The following is a 17,565-nucleotide window of genomic DNA, read 5'->3' on the forward strand; positions in this document are numbered from 1 at the left end:
TCATGCGCATTGCACTGTAGGGCTTGGAATCAAGACGTCCCAATCTTGTGGCCTGCCAGTGTGGATACATGTGTGTGTGTTGTCTTTAAAGGTTTGGCCCACAGGAACCGAATTCCTCCTGGTCTTTTTTTGAAGTGAAGTCTAAGCGCTTGTCTGTGAGCTTAGGGTGTTAAGCAAACTGTTCAAAGATGTGTGGAGATGCTACATTAGTAGTGCTACACAAACCATTGCTTTGGTTAGCTGGCAGAGACAAGGAACTGGGTTCCAGCAAGCAGCAGTGCCAAGAGGAGAGGGGTAGGAGTGCATTTTCTTTGGAGAATATCTGCTGAGGGGCTGTAGATGCGGCAGCATAGGCTGCACGTCTGGCCCAGAGTGAGGGGCTGTCACAAGTACCTAAAGCTGAAGTCAATACCATGCTTGGATGTGACTGCTGCGTACTTTTGGGGTACAAACCCAGGAAAAGTCCTTAAGCAATATGTTCCATACAGAAATAGGATTCCTGTAAGCAGAGCACCTGCCCTAAGTAGTCTGGCCTAGCTTCAGAAGTAGCCCCGCTTTGAGCAAGGTTTGACTGAGATACCTGTAGCTTGAACTATTATTTCCTAACTCTCAACTTCTGCGCTTGGCTGTGGTGAGGTGGGCCCTGCGGTGGGCCAGCTGGTGAGACATCTGACACAGGGGTTTGGTAGGCGGTGGGGAACGCTGAGGCCTGACCGTGTTCCTTCAGCTCAGGAAGGGCAGAGGCTGCGGAAGGATCCCTGTGGCGCGCTTTGCTTGCCCACTCTTAACATCTTAGATGGTGGGCCATGGTGCTACAGGCAAGTGTGAGCCAGCAAGGAGCACTTTGTCCCCTGTGTCAGTCCCAGCTGGCTGCTCCAGGGCCAGCAGGGAGCCAGCGACAGGGGCCCTTTGCCCTCTGAGTCACTGCTGGCACCTGGGAGTGCTGTTTGCCTGCCCTCCGCTTTACCGTGCCAGCACTGACTTCAAGTGTCCTAGAGTTGTAAAAGCGGCTGACGCAGGCACCTGGAGAGGAACAAAGTGCCCTTCCTCATCTGACCATGTTGACATCATAGAACCATAGGATGGTTAGAGTTGGAAAGGATCTTGAAGATCATGTAGTTCCAACCCCCCTGCCATGGGCAGGGACACCTCCCACCAGACCAGGTTGCTCAAAGCCCCATCCAGCCTGGCCTTGAACCCCTCCAGGGATGGGGCAGCCACAGCTTCTCGGGGCAACCTGTTCCAGTGCCTCACCACCCTCACAGCAAAGAATTTCTTCCTGAGATCTAACCTAAATCTCCCCTCTTCCCATTTAAAACCGTTACCCCTTGTCCTGTCACCGAACTTCCTGACAAAGAGTCCCTCCCCAGGTCTCCTGTAGCTCCCTTCAGATATTGGGAGGCTGCTCTAAGGTCTCCCTGGAGCCTTCTCTTCTCCAGGCTGAACAAGCCCAGCTCTCTCAGCCTGTCTTCATTGGAGAGGTGCTCCATCCCTCTGAACATCTTCATGGCCCTCTGCTGCATCTGTTCCAGCCGGTCCATGTCCTTCCTGTGTTGAGGACTCCAGAGCTGGACACAGTTCTCCAGGTGGGATCTCACGAGCACGGATTAGAGGGGCAGAATCACCTCCCTCGCCCTGCTAGGCACACTTCTCTTGATGCAGCCCAGGATGGGGTTGGCTTTCTGGGCTGCCAGCGTGCACTGATGGCTCATGTTGAGCTTCTCATCCACCAACACCCCCAAGTCCTTCTCCTCAGGGCTGCCCTCCAGCCATTCTCTGCCCAACCTGTAGTTGTGCCTGGGATTGCCACGTCCCAGGTGCAGGACCTTGCACTTGGCTTCGTTGAACTTCATGCGATTCGCACAATCCCACCTCTCTGGCCTGTCCAGGCCCCTCTGGATGGCATCCCTTCCCTCCAGCGTGTCGACCGCACCACCGAGTTTGGTGTCAATGAGGCATGAAGGATTGCTTCTGTGGTAAGATGTTGTGTGGCTGCAGCTCATTCGCTCAAATCCTGTGTGCCCACTCTAAGAAGCTAAACTCCACAGCCCTGCCTCTGAAACAGGCCACTGGGTCTGACCAGGACTTGACTCCAGCCCAGGTTTGGCGTGAGACATGCAGCTGTGTCAAGCAACTGCAGTATCTGGATCTTCTCTCCAACAATTTCTGGCTCAGAGACTTGTGGCCCAGACCCAAAAGAGGAAGGAGTGAAGGTGTGATGTTCCCAGCAATGGCATAAAACAAAGCGGTGAGATAATTCATCATAATGTGTCCCCTGTTGGCTTCGGTTGGATAATTTCTTAATTCTCTTCTGAAGAAACAATCCCCGGTTATTGGGGATTGTAAAGAGGCAGGTTGGCTCTTCTTGTCTGAAGGTTCCCTGGATCTTGTCCTTCCTTCTCTTATTCCTTCCCTTATACCCAAGGGATTTCAGGACCCTGTCATCACAGGCAAGCATATGACTTTCCCTTTCTGAAGCTGAGTTTGAGCTCCCTCAGCTCAGATAGCTTTGCGACACGGTGTGGTCTGCTTGAAACCCTCAGCTCCTCCTAAAACTTGGCAGAGATGGGGAGGGAGGAATGCACAGACTGGGGAATATCTTTCTCTCGTCTCTCTTATTTTTCTTTTCTTCCACCATGTTCTGCGTGGTACTGTAACCATAGCTTTTTGGGGAGCTGCTGGGTTCTGTCAAAATGCTGGAGTGTCACTCTGGGTGCTTTTGTTCAGGGCATGAAGTGTTGCTGCTGACGCAGGCCCACCTGCGGTGATGTGCTGCCACCTGCCAGAAACCAGTGTAGCTTTGCAGTGCTGCCTCCTGTTTTATCCCTCCCACTCTTTGCTCTAGCCTCCTTTTCTCACTCTCAGTTCATTTCTTCCCCCTCTTCCCCTTCACCCCTGGATGCTCAAATGTGCTTCCCTCGGAGCTTTCACAGCTCTAAATAACCCATTTCTTCTTAGGTCTCCTAGTGTATCTGTAATGGCACCCTACTTCACCTTCTGTCATCAGCAGGGGGGACTGCCTTCCAGAAGAGATCTTTTCTCCCTGCAGCTCTGGCCAGTGTTGTCAGCCATGAGTGAGAAGGGTGTAGGATGCTTTTCTCTCACGTCCCAGCAGGCTGCAGTGCTCTCACGTTGTCCCCTGGAGCTGGGGGAACTCAGATCCTGTGGTGACAACTGCAGCATCCTGCCCCTCCCTTCCCTAGCCAGTCCCTTGCTGCAGGATACACATTGGGATTACTTGTTGCTAGATCTCCTCTAACCAGCCAAATCCCTCAGGAGCTCTCAAGGAGCTCTCACTGCCTTAATCCCTTTGATCAGGTATCTGCCATCCCTTACTAACTGCTCAGGGTCAGGCCTTGGAGCTCCATTCTCCCTTCTTCAGTGTCTTCTTACGTTCTTCCCTTGGCTGCAAGGGCTCTGCTCTCCCTTTATTGCCTCCATGGCCTTAATACCAAGGAGAGGAGCAAGGTGGTGTGGCTCTCCACCAAAAGGGTGGCATGCATTCACTCCTGATGCTCTTCTCGTCCAGGTGGTGGGGACAAAAAGCCAGGGTTGGATTTAGGCTGTCTTTATCTGAGTGACCTGGAGGACTGCGCCATATGAGCAGGTGGCAGGACTCTTCTATCAAGATGCAGCTAGGGTTCAGGTAAGATCAGAGCAGAGAGTTTTATGAGAGGACTGGGCTCGGGCTTTGCTTGAATAAGGTCTTGTGGGAAGGTCTTGTGCTATCAGTGCTCCTGAATAAAACTGAACAAAACCCCAATAAGGCTGAGCGATCATAAATAGTTACACGAATTACTGTAAATGGAGAGAGAATACAATTTGGCTAAAGAAATTTCCCCACACACACCTAATTTCTGTCTCTCAGCCTTTCTTGCTCTCACCTTTGTTTCCAGAATTCAGCAACCTGCCTTCCCTGTGGCTGTGCTCAGGGGGAGACCCCAAAACTGGCAGAAGAGCAGAACAGCCTTGTACCAAAGGCTGTCCCACTGCCAGTCCAGCTGGCTGGGGGAGGCGAAGCCCACGCAGAGGATGAGCGCTACATCAGCAACAACCTTCACTCTGCTGGCTACACGACCTCAAGCTGAGCTCTTAGCACCCGACTGTCTCCTGAACAACCTCCACCTGATAGATGCTTTGGACAAATAACCTAAGAAAGACCATACTGATGTCAGCGCCTAGAGAATAAAAACAGGGCAAGCACACAAGATGTTCTTTGATGCTTTGCCCCATTCATAATGTTATCAGAATAGGAACTTGCCGAGTAGGGTATGGTTACTTTCCTAACATATATTGCTTTGTTACCCATTTCCCTAAAGAGCATTGCTTACCTACACAGGACTCTGTCTTTTTATGACCCTGCTACTCAGGCTTACCCTTCTGCAGGTCTTTGCAACTGGCTCTTGAATAACTGCCCTGAGTAACTTGGGATCTTTAGCAGAATTTGTCGTATCATTCCTCTTTGCCATATTGTTTAAGGAAATGTTAGTGCATGTCCTATTAGAGACCTGGTAGGGTTCTGTAGGTGCCCTTCCTCCACTGAGGAAACTAACCATTAATTCTTACTCACCTTTCCTATCTACTTACCGTGAAAAGATCTGCCTTCTTATCCCTTGGTTGCCCAATTTCCTTAGAAATGTTTGCTGAGGAGCTTCCCAGGTAGCTAGATTATTCTAATGCATATGATTACTGACCCCTTCAATGAACTACAAGAGGCAGGATATTCTTACCAGAATTATATTAATCCTTCCCAAGTACATAATACTTATACATGTGTCCATTAATTATATTTTTGGCCACTAGAGATGTGAAACCCTTAACTTCTTAAATCTCCCTAGACTTCTCCTCTCCCTCCTCTTTGATATCTTCTTTGCCATCCTGCAATTTGCTGATTAAAAGGCAGTTTAAGGCCAGAGGCCAACCACTGCTATTACCAACTGTTTCACCCCTGAATTTCTTGGGAACCCCTGGGACTATCTCGCTCAGACCTACTCCTTCCATATCTTTTACACAATCACTATTATTTTTGACAGGTCCTTTGGTTTAGTCCTCCACAAAACAGGGTTCTTGTATGGGATTTTCTCCAATTTCTTCCACTGTTAACAAATAATTAATTTTTTCAACATTGTTTCTGTTCTCCAACTGCTTCTTTTATATGCTGCTCTTCGGGGGTCCTCAAAGCTTGTTAAAAGGTTTCTGCTTTCAGTATCCATAGTAAAGTATTTGTTACTAGTTCTGATGGCTTCTGCTAGTTGTTTTTCAGACTCTTTTTTACTTCTGCTTTGTTGTCGTTTTACACTTCACGGAGCTTATGATTGTTTCAGGTTTCCTCATTTGGATGCAAGGTCAGCTTGTTGAAGAATGGATGCTGATTATTCGTTTGGCTCGACACCTTAGCTACGTCAGCTTCCTTTTGCTTTTTGTCAAGTCTTCTAAAGAGGTACTAGGTATTGCCTTGGGGCTGCCAATGTGATGTCCCTGGATAACCTCCATGCCGCCTGTGACGACTGAATTCCTTCCGCTGCCCCTCTCCACTCTGATTGGCTTGCAATAAGCGTCTCACTTCCCTGCAGCCTCCATCACAGCTGTACTCAACTTCAAAAGGGGACTTTTTTTTGGGAATGTGCAGGGTCACAGCTTTAGGATTAAGTTTTAACTCAACTGGTTCAGCTTGATTTTTCAAAAGAAGTAAGGCACGGAGAACGGTGCTGTCTCCTCTGCTTGCTAAATCGGGTGAAACCGGCTGTGAGATGAGAGGCTTGCAGATACTACCTTACTCAAACTTCATTGACAGTTAGGGGAGAGAGAGCATTAGTGCCACCGAGCATCAGGTAGCTATCAGCCACCAGCCAGCACCAGTGCCAGCTGGCCCAAGCAGAAGGCAGCTGGCACAGCTTGAAGAGCAGCCACATAAAGGCAGCAGCTGGGGAGTGAGTAAGGGGCAAAAGCAGGACCGTTGTGACGAGCAAGCATACGGGTCCTAGGAAGGAGCTGGGGCTTGTGAGGGATGCGGGAGTTAGGAACATGGGACATACCTGGCAGCACTGAGTGGGACTGAGATGAAAGATGTCTGTGGGGAAACACGGACACTGTGAGAGGACAAGGGTGTGCAGCACGGGGTGGGCAGAGGAGAGTTGGAGGGGAAAGGGAGGAACTGAGGAACAGCAGTAGGAATGCAATGAAACCAAGTGTAACTTTTAAGTTGGTTTTTTTGGGGGTTTTTGTTTGTTTTTTTCTTTTTGTTGTTGTTTTTTTTTTTTTTCCTGTTTTCAGTTCTGCAACTAACCGCTGGGTTTTATCCTCCCTATCTCCCACCCACTTACATGCCATCAGGGCGTATGAAATTCAGACCTCAAATTTGACCCTCAGGAGTATCACCTCACCGTTGTTGCACAAAAGCCCAGCATTGTATCCTATGGAAGTATGATTCAGGGTTGAATTTTGACAGCAAGCATCAACCCTGATGGCGGACAAGGAAGAATTGAGCTGTCTCCTGATGTTTGAGCGCAATCTAGTGTACTCTAATAAAATCAGCAGCTAGATCCGGAATTTGCATTTGAAATGCCTCCCGAATGTTTCGAGATGTGTTTCAGTAGCAAAAAGTTCATGAAGCTAAATTGTGACTTTCTTCTCTGTCTGCTGATTATATTTCCTGTTTCTTCACAGTGGAAAGTTTGAAACTCTACCAGGAAGTAAGCCTCTTCCCCATGAGACTGTGAGTCTGTCGTGGCCTCCTTGGCCAGGGGCAGAGGGGGAGCATGCAGAGGATTACTCTGACCGAAGTCTCAGTATGAAATTTGAAGGCACAGCTGGGTTCCAATGCACATGAGACATGAGGCTCCTTGGTAAAGAAATCCAGCTGCATATGCCCCATTCTGTTTAGGGACAGTTCTTCATAATCTGTGTTCAGATGCTTGCCACATCCCCGCCTTGCCACAGTGTTTTCCTCTGCTGTGTGTTCTTCCTTGCAGGGTTCTATCTCACCAACTCACGGAGGCCTTGTGTACCCTCCGTGCTAGCTCCCTGGATGTGTCCTGCTAGCATCTCGCTCTGGTCTGCCTTGAGGAGACAAGACCTAGCCAAACTAACCAAGCAAAGCTTCATCCTTCTTCCTTCTGGTTGTTTTGGAGACCTTATTGTGGCTTTTCAATACTAGAAGAAAGAAGGATAGAGATGTTTTTCCAGCACAGGACAAGGGGCAAACGTTCTAAACTGAAAGAAGCTGGGTCTAGATTAGATATAAGGAATAAATTCTTTATGGTGAGGGTGGTGAGGCACTGGAACAGGTTGCCCAGAGAAGCTGTGGATGCCCCATCATTGGAAGTGTTGAAGGCCAGATTGGATGGGGCTTTGAGCAACCTGGTCTAGTGAAAGATGTCCCTGCTGATGGCAGGGGGGCTGGACTAAAAGAATGTCCCTTCCAACCCAAGCCATTCTATGATAGTCCTATCTGCTGACTGAACCCTTCTCACCCTTTTTCTCCAGGGTATTGCGGCATTTTTTCTCAGAAGTCTTTCTGTTTCAGCATGTACCCCAGCAGCCATTTCCCTTAATTGTCTCCTTTCAACATCTGCCCCAGCTTGAAATCAGACCAAACAGTAGCCAGACATTTTACCCAAGGTAATATCAGAGGCCTTTACCAAAAAGCAGAAAAGGGGAATAAATGATTGTGTTGGGGCAAAAAAATACAAACCAAGTCTTTTCAGCCTCAGAAATGGAGCCTGACTCCCTGAAGCAAGCACTCCTCTGAACTTCTACAGGCTGTAAATCAGGTTGTGATAGAGACATCTTTGTGTGTGCTCTTCACAATAACCTCTCAAATCATCAACATCTTTTTTTTTTCTTTTTATTCCACTTTGCTTGTTCTTCTCCCTGGCCCTGGCCTCAAACTTCTCTGTTTGTCCTTAGATATATCAAACTTTCTTTTCCTCTGCCTAGGGCTGCGTTTCCCCAGTTTCACTTCTACAGGAACAGTTTCTTGTTTGAGAGTTGTTCTTGTGCTCGCTGCCAACTGGAGCTGACTTCCCAGCATGAGACACAGCATGCAATGTTTGATGTTGCAAATGCAGCTTAACCTCACGAGACAAGTGAAGGCAGAATGTATTTCGTATGGGGCTGTGCTGCAGGTTAAACTGGGCACCCTGGCTTGACAGCTTTAAACTTAAGGGCAACGGCAGAATTACTGACAAAGAAAGGCATGAAGATAAGGGAAGGAGAGAGAGGTAAGAAAGAAGGATGAAAAAAGCTAAAACCAAGGGATCTTAAGAAGGAAACCTATCAGGTTGGGTTTGTTTTGTTTTGTTGTTTTTTTCCATGATATGGGGAAAGAGGAGTGCAACTTCCTTTTCAGTTGTCAGGTTCTCATTTTTCTTTTCTCTCTCAGAAGTTTCCCTTGTGCCGGGGCTGATTTCCTGGGGTAAGAAACTGAAGATCTGTTCAGAGATTTCTGAGTTCCCAGGAATTCTCAGGTTATTGCCAGTGCTTCCAGCGCTCAGCACAGCCTAATTTGACAGAAGGTGGATGAGCAGGTGGGAAAAGATCAGTAACTTATTTGTGTCTCCCTCTGGAAGCAGGGACCAAAAAGACCCACCTTTTACATAGCAAAACTAAGGACAGGGATCAGTGATCACGCTGTGATTGAATGGCATCAGAAATCACTTACGCTGAGGTGAAGTTCAAGAATGCACGACCAGCTGCAGTGGCTGAAGGTAAGCAATGGGTGGCTTACTCAGGGGAATGGGACTTGGAGGGCTGAAGAAGCAGGGCATGGAGGCTTTTCTGACATGACTTTGGTTCCTGTTCTTGACAAATTGGTGAAAAAAAAAAGGAGTTGTCTACCGTTACGGGAGCAGGAGACTGGAGAGGGTTTGAAGTAAGAGGGTGAAGGAGTGTCTGCAAGAGGAGAGGTGGGAATCATTAAGTGGTTGGAGTTGCAATGTGAAAAAGATGACTATTGGGAGCACAAACAGGTTTCAAGTGAACGTTCAGTGAGGAATGTATTTGGGCTCCCTTAGTCCCTGGTAAAGGGTCCGGGATGGGTGCTTAGCCCTGGTACAATGCAGGCAGTAGTTGCCTCTCTGTATGTTATCTGCTCTTGGATGAGAGAGTTATTTTTTTACAAATACTGAGTATCAACAATAGATATTATGGTTTATTGAAAACAATCTGATCTGTCACAAAGATGAAGGGACTCCTAGGGCAGCAAATATCTACAAACAAGCCCAAGCCCTGGCTGCAACTGCTCTTGCCTCTGAGAGAGTGAGGCTACAGATTCCCACTTATGGAGAGAGCAGGGTAGAGAACCAACATGCCTCCTTACAGTAGAGCAGTCAGTTGCCCTCTGTATCTTCGTGAGAGGTGGCACTGGCTGCAGAAGCTTATAGTCTCATTGTCCTTGTTTGATTGAGAAATGGTCTTTGGAGAAGAGAGACCCAAAAGTTAAAAGGAATAAAGGGCTTAAATGAAACACCCTAAAGTACACAGAAGAATAATTATCTACAATCAAGAGGAAGATCCAATTCTGTGATTGATGTCTATCACTCCTGAAAAAATAATTAACACACCAAAAAAATAAATTTTTATTGCTATTAAAAATCATGGTTGTAAAATGGTGCCTTCACTAGGCTTTGTGCAAATTTAAGACATGTTCTGGTATGTATTCTGTAGTCATTATGCCACAAGTAGGAACACATAGAGATGTTCCATGTATGGCTCATTGCTTCCACCCTTAGATACAGGACCGTACACAACAGCAAGTTCCAGAGGGGTGAAAGTATGTTTATGTAAATGCATGAATGAATAAATAAATAATTACTATTGCTGCTAAGGATATTACATTGCCTATCTACCGCTTACCTCAGTTTTACAATCTCAAACAGAGCAGGTATCAGCTCCGGGTTATTCCTTCCCTGCTACGGGGCATGAGTCATGGAAATAAACAATATACATACTCCTGACTGACTTGAAAGCTCACTGGTTTTGATACACCAAGATTAGCTGGCTCTGGTTACAGCTAGCATTTCCATCCTGGTGAGGTGGGGGTGGTGGAAGTTCCCTGTTGTGTTCCCAATGACCTATTCCAAAGACACACGGTCCAGCCATGTTTGCTTGAGCTGCTGATGGCAAACTCTTGCTGTAGGTTTGGGTGTGTGCATGACTCTTGCTGCTCTGTCATCCTTCTGAGTGGTTACTCTGGCCATGCAGACTCCGTGTGGGTAATGGCCAAGTTCACCTGGATTTTCTCATTCTGTAGCCTCTTCTAGTTGGGCTCTAGAGATAACAAAATTGTCAGTCATTTAAAGGTAGAGAGGAGAAGTCAGCAGGTAATCCAATAAACTGTGTCAGGAGGTGGCAGGGACTACCAAGATGGGTTTCATACCACAGTGCAGTTAGAGTTCCTGCATTTCCAACCAGGATTTCTGAGGTAGAAACGTAGGCATCTGTGCTGCACGGCACTTGTTGCGTGTGCCTAGGAGATGTTGGATTATGTGCTGAAGAACCAACGTGTGCTGATCAGGTCTGTTGTATTGTGATCACAGTGCTGGACACATTGCAAGCATGCAGACCAACTGTAGGAAACATTTTGCAGGGAGATTAACCCATCGAGTATGCAGAAAATCTATTGCACTTCAGTTATACTGGTGAGGTGCATGCATACTGGCAGTGCTCTCTGTGCCACCTGGGTGTCAGTGTAGGATGCACAAATCTGGCTGGGCACAGGTTGAATCTGTGGACACGCAGCACACCAAAAAATCATTTGGACTGGTCAGATCTACTGTCTGAAATTAGTGACTGGGCTCCAGATCATGAACCGTGTCCTTGTCTTCACTACAGACAAAAGCTCTGGCTAGAAAAACATGATTTAGACAGGGAAATCCGATTTTGTCTGTCTATGAACGTTTTCTTTTCTGATAAGAAAAGATGATGATTTTTACCCTGCTGTAGCAGCTTCCCCCAAGCTTTTGGGAAGTACTCAGAGAGCTTCCCCGGGTTTCTGCAAGTCTTGTTCACCAGGCATGTCTGGCAGACACATGTGGCTGCTGGCAGACTTTGAAGTTTCATGCTGACAACGAATAAGGTCTCTCTAAAGCTTATCATTAATATCTGTCTCTCTTAAAACATCTTTGCTCCTGTCATGCAGTGAGCAGTGCTGCCTCTTTACCCTCCTGTTTGCCCTGGCTTGTGTACCTGTCATAACCTAGAACAGTCTCATAACAAGTGTTTGCTTCTCCTTCCCACCAACCCGTTCTCCAGCCTGCTCCCAAACCTTCTCAGTACTGGCAGTGTCCCTCTAGTCAAAAAAGTCAGGCCCTTGACAAGGCTGAATGTGAGTGGCATACTTTACTCAGCCTGCTGGACACAGCCCCAGGCATTCAGCCTAGTACAGCCTAATTTTATTACATCAAATCTCTGAAACCCTGGCTTGGAAATCAGAATGGAAGGGAAAAATTTTTTTTTTCTCTTCCAATGATTCTGTGCCACCATCAATTTGCACATTTTTGGTCTCCTGCCCTCATTAAGCTTACAGCAACCTTCTACACAGAAAGTCCAAAAAGCTAAGAAGAAACTAAAGCAGGCATAAAAAGTTTTCTGGGGAGAAGGCAACATGAAATCTTCATATGAATGTCTCAAGTATCATGGATAGACCAATGTTTAATTTGGCAGCTCTGGGCTCAGTCTAGAAAGACGTGGTTTCACGCCAGATTTGGAGGCCATGTGAAGACATCACCCCCAAACACCAGCAAGCAGCATTGCTAGCTCACCAGCAGGGCTGGAGCTGTGAACAGTGTCACTGAACCTGACTTTCTCCAGAAATTACAGAGGTCCCTTGCTCTCTCCCAAACTATGTAACTTCTACATTGGAACTGAATTTGCTTTCTTTTTTTTTTTTTTTTTTTTTCTTGAGCAGCTTTCCCTTGAGTGGTACATCCTTGTTATGTGGGCTGACTGAAGCATAGTTGACTGTGCTGTTGTGTTTGGTGTGTTCCTTCATTTGTAGTTCCTCCTGAGACGAAGAAACAGGAGCACCATCCCCAGAAATACCCTCCTTGGCTCCCATGGGTGATCTCACTGCTGCTCTTCTTGGTGTGCCTTGTCCTTGTTGCTCTCCTTGGTGAGTATGTGCGGGCTGGTTACAGGAGGGAGGTCTAGGAGAAATGCTGGGAGGAAAGTGGAGAAGTCAGAGCCGAGCAGAGAACATCTTCCAAACAAAAGGGAGCTTTTACTCAGAAACTGTTTTGTTGTGAGAAACGCAATGCTGAAGAGAAATGTTGGCAAGTGCCAACATTTGGGCTCAAAAAAAGCCTAGAGATGGCAGCACAAGTGCCTATACAGACAGTTGGACCTGCACTTGAGCTCTCTAAGTGCTTTGACATACTCCATGTCCTAAAGGAAAAAACAGTTTCTTACAATTAGTCCTGGCATCTTCAGGATTAACTGCACAGTGCAAGCTCTCACATATTTTTAGGGTTAACTGCATTCTACTAGAATAATTAATGAAAAGTGACTCTTGCACATGAAGTTTGTGGAGATTGTGATCACTGTTTCATTCTCGTTTTCTGCTAAGGATCATTCATGGCATGTTTGCACAAATTGCCACTAAAGATGATGGATTCTGGAAGAAGGCATGTTGTCAGGCTAAATTGTTGCCTTTTTTGGGGCTGTCATTAGTTCCCAAGTCCTAGAAGTTTGTATTGCTTTGTTCTCAAATGTATAACTTTTCACAATACTCTGTTAAATGGTTGGGGAGGTTTAGGGTAGGCTGTTAGAGTCTGATGCTGTCTTTCAATCGCTTCAATAGCTGTTCTTTTAGCTATTCAACACATGCAAAGTTTAATCTTTAATGGGAAATGTACTTTTGCTGTTACAGAGGTGTCCTGGTTTGAGGTAAGAGAGAAACAACTTTCTGTTCAGTAATTTTATGTCTTAGCTAGGCCTCTTCTGACACTGAAAGTAACAGCATACTGTGGAGAAAACTGTCTGCTTTTAGATTGATAAGACCAATGTTTGTACTTCATGCCAAGGAATGGTAGGCAGAGAGGCTCTTGCCTACACATATTGCTATAAAAACCAAGGTCAGCTAATTTCATTATTTGCCCCATTGGAGGGTTGGAAACAGAAAAGCGTAGAGGGGTCCCCCCTGCAGGGAGGAGGGAACAGGAGAGGTGACCCAAACCTGACCAACAGGGTATTCCATCCCATCAGTATAAAAGCTGAGGGACCAAAGGGTCAGGCCTCTTTCCTCAGTGTCCGATGTCCAAAGAGGACCCTGTCAGTTCATCTGCCTTTGATCCTGATCCCTGTGTTCCTGACTCCAGAGCTGGAACCCAATTCCCATCCATCACTGAGTCCAGTCCCCCAGTGCCTGCTGGTGATGTCATCCTGAGAACTTGATATGGTTTTGTATATATTGCATCTATTTCATTAGTTCATTTTTATTTTATTATTTATATTTCATTAAAGTAGTTTAGCTCCTTCTAAACTTGTGAATCTCTTTATCCCTCTTCCTTTTCTTCTGGGAGTGAGAAGTGGGGGGAGAGCATCTGTCGCCATTGTAGGCCAATTTGGCCTGAGTGAAACAACAATGTATTTAAGTAAAAAGACAAGTACAAATTGCACTTAGCAGAGGGTAGCAATTGCAATGCACATAATTCACAATACAAATGTGATTCTCATTACTAGTCTCTGCAATATGCTCAACATCAAGACCCTGGGTGACCCCAGTGACCCAGAAAGAATATGTGGATAAAGCCAGCTGAGGCCCATTGCTTTCTTCAGAGATGTTTTTGTTAGTCATTCAGGTTTTTCACACTATTTTGGGCCATGCGGGTCTGGCTAACTTAGGAAGACATTGCCGGTTTTGATTTTTTAAAGGGATGAAGAGTTATATAGCTTGATTCATTCAACTCAGCTACAACAAAGTGTCCCCTTTGTGTTGAGATGAGGTCACCTTTCTTTGCAACAGGGGAGGTCAGCCATGCATTGCCCTTTCCCGTCTTCTCTGTGCCTTCTTTCATTATAGGAATTCACTCATCAGGCACAGGGGCTGCTATGATTACTCTACCCTCCTCACTAATAACAATATTTCTCCATGAAATGGTTTATAAAAATAGACATCTGTATTACTTAGCACAGCCTGATCAGCTTCCAATTAATATCCCTGAGTGTTTGCGCTAGTGATAAGTCCTTCAGGTTGTGGATATGGCCTGCTGACATTTGTCACTGACTCTATATGATTCCCTGTAAACTGGCTATTAAGTCCTAGAAGTTTACCTTCCTCCCTTGCTTCAGCAGCTCTAGCTGAGTCTGATTACCTTCACCCAGACTGTCTTTATTGCTGATGAAATAGGCCCATCTGAAGTGTTACTCATCCAGACTATTGTTGATGTCTAGCTTAAGAAGAGACTAACTATGCCACTGAAGTGCTGCTTTTTAGTCACTGATTGTAAAGAGATCTAGACAGGCAGCTTGACTGTAGGTATCTACATGGTAAATGCCTGTGGTTGGGTGGAATCAATAGCACCCTTTCTGGCATGTCCTCAGTGTGATGTCCTCCCAGTGATTCTTCTGCTCTCTGGCATGGAAGATTGTCTCTTTCTGCCTGTGATGGCAGCCATACCACTTGTTTGGGCTAGTTTTCTCAGGGTCATGGACCCGGGATATGCTAACCACACACCTTCAGCTCCACAGCACCTGGAGGGGCCTGATGTCAGCTGCTCAGTGCTGGGAGAGGCTCTGCTGACAAACCACAGGCTAGCTACAGCCACCAGGCACTCCTTGGGTGGATTGCAGGCTTCTCTGCCTTTGGTGGCCAGGTTGTCCTAGCTAGATCTTGTCAGTTGGTGGGCAGAGGAGTCCTTGTGGGCAGCTGTGGGATGCTGGGAGAAGAAATGCCTGTTCCCTTTGCTGAGAGGATGGCAGTTACCACTTATGAAACAGTAAGAGGCAGCCCAAGGAGAGCCCGTGCTGAGACAGTGCTTGGTGGGGAAATGGGGAAACAAGGGTGAAGGCCAGAGATGGTGTGTGGGGAGCTGCAAAGAAGGGGTAATCCTGCTGCCTTTCCTCTCCCTTTCTAGTTGCTCCCTTCTTCCGTACACAGCACACAGTCCTGCAGCAGAAATTCACGGAGTGCCACTGCATCTTGTCGGCGCTGCAAGGCGAAGGTCAGTAGGTGCTGGCATGGGTGCAGGAGGTCTTTGGGATGGGGACAACGAATGCTGGGGTCTGCTCTGACAGCAAGCAGCAGTGGGACCAGACTCCAGAGAGGCAGACTCCAAAGGAGAGAGGTGGGAAGAAAAAAGATTTCATGCTACCAGCTCAGGTGGAGGAGAGGACCATGTTAAGGTGCCCTGGAAGGCAGAGTGGGCTGTGAACTCTGATAATCAAACAAAAGGGACATTGTACAGCGGCACAGGGAAGGTTAGCAGGGGAGCAATAATAAAAGTGCAGCTCTAGTCAGGGAAGGAAGCAATATTCCCTGTTTCCTAGGGCTAAAGGAGAGCATATAAAGAGAAATCAAACCAGATCACCACAATAACTTCGTCAAGCCAAGACCTGAGATCATGTTACAAGGATTACCATAGAATTGTGTAGACAAAAGCAACGGGAAGAAATATCTCTACTAACCTCGTTTATTCAAGCCTTTTCTGTCAGGAAAAACAATATAAAGAGAACATGAGCATTGTCCCTGAGAACAGGGATCCTTGCAGCCACCATCTCTCTTGTTACTAGCATTCACCTCTGTGGTTTCTCCCTACGCAGAGCAAGGCTGGATCTGCTGCCCAAACGGCTGGAAACTCTTTCAAAAAAGCTGCTATTATCAGTCAACTGATACGATGCCCTGGACTGAGAGTGTGCAGAACTGCACTGGGATGGGCTCCCAGCTGGTGGTGATCAACAGCAAAGAAGAGCAGGTAGGTGCAGGGCTGAGGGAGGGGAACAGCAGCCAGAGACACAATGCCAGGTCTTGGAGGGGACTCAGATCCCCTCCTTGCTCCTGCACCCCTCCAGCACCAGCTCCCCTCTGCCACCAGTACCACCCCACAGGGACTTCTGTTACCTCCCTCTGCTCAGTCCTGCACCTCATGGACATTGCACTCTCCCTGATTTCCAGGCTTTCCTCCATAACATGCTAAAACAGGCTGCCAGAAGCATTAATTTCTACATCGGTCTGCATGCAGAGGAGGTGGGCCAGTGGCAGTGGTTGGACCAGACTCCGTTTAATAAGACGGCAGCGTGAGTATCCGCGGGTAGAGAGTATTTGGTGCGAGAGAGTAGGAGAGATGTGAGGGTGTCTATTGGTGCATGAGAGAGAGGTGAGACAACTCCCTGTGAGAGGACAGAGCAGGAGTGGGTTGTGTACAGACAGCAGGTTCACATAGCCCCATCCATGCTGGTTAGTGGTTGTTAATTAACTGCCTGTGATGTGGCCATCAGTGCTGTAGTCACAGATGAAGCTGCCTCTCACAGCAGGAAGAACCCCTCAGAGATGACCAGCCTTGCCTGACCTCCATACAGCCCCCACCATGTATACGTGGACATGTGTGCACAGGCACGGCCAGTGGTGTGACGCTGTGGGAGAGATGGGGAGGGATCAGCAAGGCTGTCCTTGCTGTGTGTCCCCCGGGAGGACAAACTTGCCTTGGAGGCAGACACATGCATCTTCTGGGTGTGAAGGGCATGGGGTGAGTGGTGGTGAGCCGTTCCCCTGAGTAGGACCGAGCAGGGCCCTGTTGTGCTGGCTGTAGGAAGAAGGCAGGTTTCCCCATAAGACTGTTGCCAGTGGGATAGCAGAGGGGGAGGAAAAGCACTGTTTTAGTCCATGAATCAGCATCTGGATTTTTTCTCTCTCCGCTCCAAGCCTTGCGTCCTGCTGTGGTCTGTTCCAGCAGTGCTCTACAAGGTACACTGGAGAATAACATGTCTGTCTTTGTCTCAGGTTCTGGCGGGAAAAAGAACCTAGTAATGTGGAGGCTGAGAAGTGTGGTGTGATCCACACAATGCCAGAAATACACAACTGGAATGATGTCCGGTGCGAGGACCATTATCGGATTTGTGAAGCTGCAGCACTGACTCTGACGGAGCGACCCTCATCCTGAGTTTAACTGAGAAATGAGCAGTGAGCTGGAAACAGCTCAGGGATGGGGTGGGGGTGGGGGTGGGGGACCCTGAATCCTGCATTTTCACTCTGATGGGTGGGATGACGTGAGTGGAAGTGATATTACCCTGTGTCCGGAATCCCCAGTGCATGTATTGGCTCAGGGACCACGTGAAGACTCAAGGTCACCAAAGCAGGTCCTGGGCTCTTGTGCCCTCTTCTCTCTGAGGGAGTCCAGCAGCCATTAAGTGAAAAGAGGTTGAGTTTTCCAGAAAGAAGAAACAGGAATGGAAGACAGATGTTCAGAGCTGAAATTTTGGGAAAACCTCAGGCAGAGGTGTCTGCTTTTTCTTGTGGCTCACAGAGAATGTCCTCTAGTTGCACTGGTTTTGCTGAACAAATACTGATTTCCTGTACAAGAGAAAATACAATATTAGAACAATGAAAAAGCCTGTGTGCTCGCTCTCTCT

At 47.3% G+C, this 17,565-nt stretch overlaps 1 protein-coding gene across 4 annotated transcripts; it reads left to right on the plus strand.

Moving 5' to 3' along the window:
- Positions 1 to 8,159: 8,159 nt before the first annotated feature.
- Positions 8,160 to 17,544, plus strand: LOC106886898 (C-type lectin domain family 4 member A-like). Of its 4 annotated transcripts, none has more exons than XM_014940175.1 (8): positions 8,160 to 8,281; positions 8,384 to 8,468; positions 8,574 to 8,708; positions 11,999 to 12,112; positions 15,075 to 15,161; positions 15,760 to 15,911; positions 16,112 to 16,233; positions 16,937 to 17,544. In XM_014940175.1, the coding sequence occupies exons 3-8, from the start codon at positions 8,642 to 8,644 to the stop codon at positions 17,094 to 17,096; spliced, it is 702 nt and encodes a 233-aa protein (XP_014795661.1). In that variant the 5' UTR covers positions 8,160 to 8,281; positions 8,384 to 8,468; positions 8,574 to 8,641; the 3' UTR covers positions 17,097 to 17,544. The 4 variants fall into 4 exon arrangements, with proteins under 4 accessions (XP_014795661.1, XP_014795663.1, XP_014795665.1 ...); XM_014940177.1 differs by having other exon boundaries at positions 8,163 to 8,281; positions 8,384 to 8,416; XM_014940176.1 differs by lacking the exon at positions 8,160 to 8,281 and having other exon boundaries at positions 8,302 to 8,468.
- Positions 17,545 to 17,565: the final 21 nt, after the last annotated feature.

The sequence above is a fragment of the Calidris pugnax genome, unplaced genomic scaffold, assembly GCF_001431845.1.
Source record: "Calidris pugnax isolate Ruff unplaced genomic scaffold, ASM143184v1 scaffold36, whole genome shotgun sequence".
NCBI lineage: Eukaryota > Metazoa > Chordata > Aves > Charadriiformes > Scolopacidae > Calidris > Calidris pugnax.